The sequence below is a fragment of the Diospyros lotus genome, chromosome 7 (assembly GCF_014633365.1).
Source record: "Diospyros lotus cultivar Yz01 chromosome 7, ASM1463336v1, whole genome shotgun sequence".
NCBI classification, from domain to species: domain Eukaryota; kingdom Viridiplantae; phylum Streptophyta; class Magnoliopsida; order Ericales; family Ebenaceae; genus Diospyros; species Diospyros lotus.
The window spans coordinates 10,242,945-10,243,546 of NC_068344.1; the positions used below are offsets into that span (position 1 = coordinate 10,242,945).

At 44.9% G+C, this 602-nt stretch overlaps 1 protein-coding gene across 1 annotated transcript; it reads left to right on the top strand.

Moving 5' to 3' along the window:
• Positions 1-251: 251 nt before the first annotated feature.
• On the top strand, positions 252-602 carry LOC127805546 (uncharacterized). Its single transcript, XM_052342301.1, has one exon. It carries the CDS (start codon positions 252-254, stop codon positions 600-602), a length of 351 nt encoding a protein of 116 aa, XP_052198261.1.

Below are 602 nucleotides of genomic sequence, written 5' to 3' on the forward strand. Positions count from 1 at the left end.
ACTGTTGCTGAGATAACCCAACCCACATCTGTTGTGATTGACACGGAGGGCCCATACTATCTCTATCATTTCGATAATCTCGGTGTGAATCTTGTCAATTACACGCTCACTGGCATTAACAATTACAACTCATGGTTCCTCGCCATGTCAATGGCACTCAAGGAAAAAATAAGTTTGGCTTTGTAGATGGTTCAATTCCCATCCCCAACACCGCGAGTCCTAATTTCTCTCAATGGACTTGAGTAAACAACATGGTGATGTCCTGGCTTCTAAACTCCATTGACCGGTCATTTGCAAGCACGATCCTCTATGCTGCTACTGCTTCTACGATGTGGTCTGATCTTAAGGCCCGCTTCTCCTCTTCCAACGAACCCCGTATCTATGAATTAGAGCGTCGTCTAGCGACCATCACACAAGGCAATGATTGGGTCACTCAATATTTCAACAAGCTTCGTGGTAATTGGGATGAATTGGCTGCAATTGACCCTCCCCCATCTTTCTCTTGTATGGAATGCACTTGTGGAGCAAAAGACGCATATCACTCTCAACTCGAGAAGCGTCGGTTGATGCAGTTCCTTATGGGGTTAAATGAACTTTTTTAG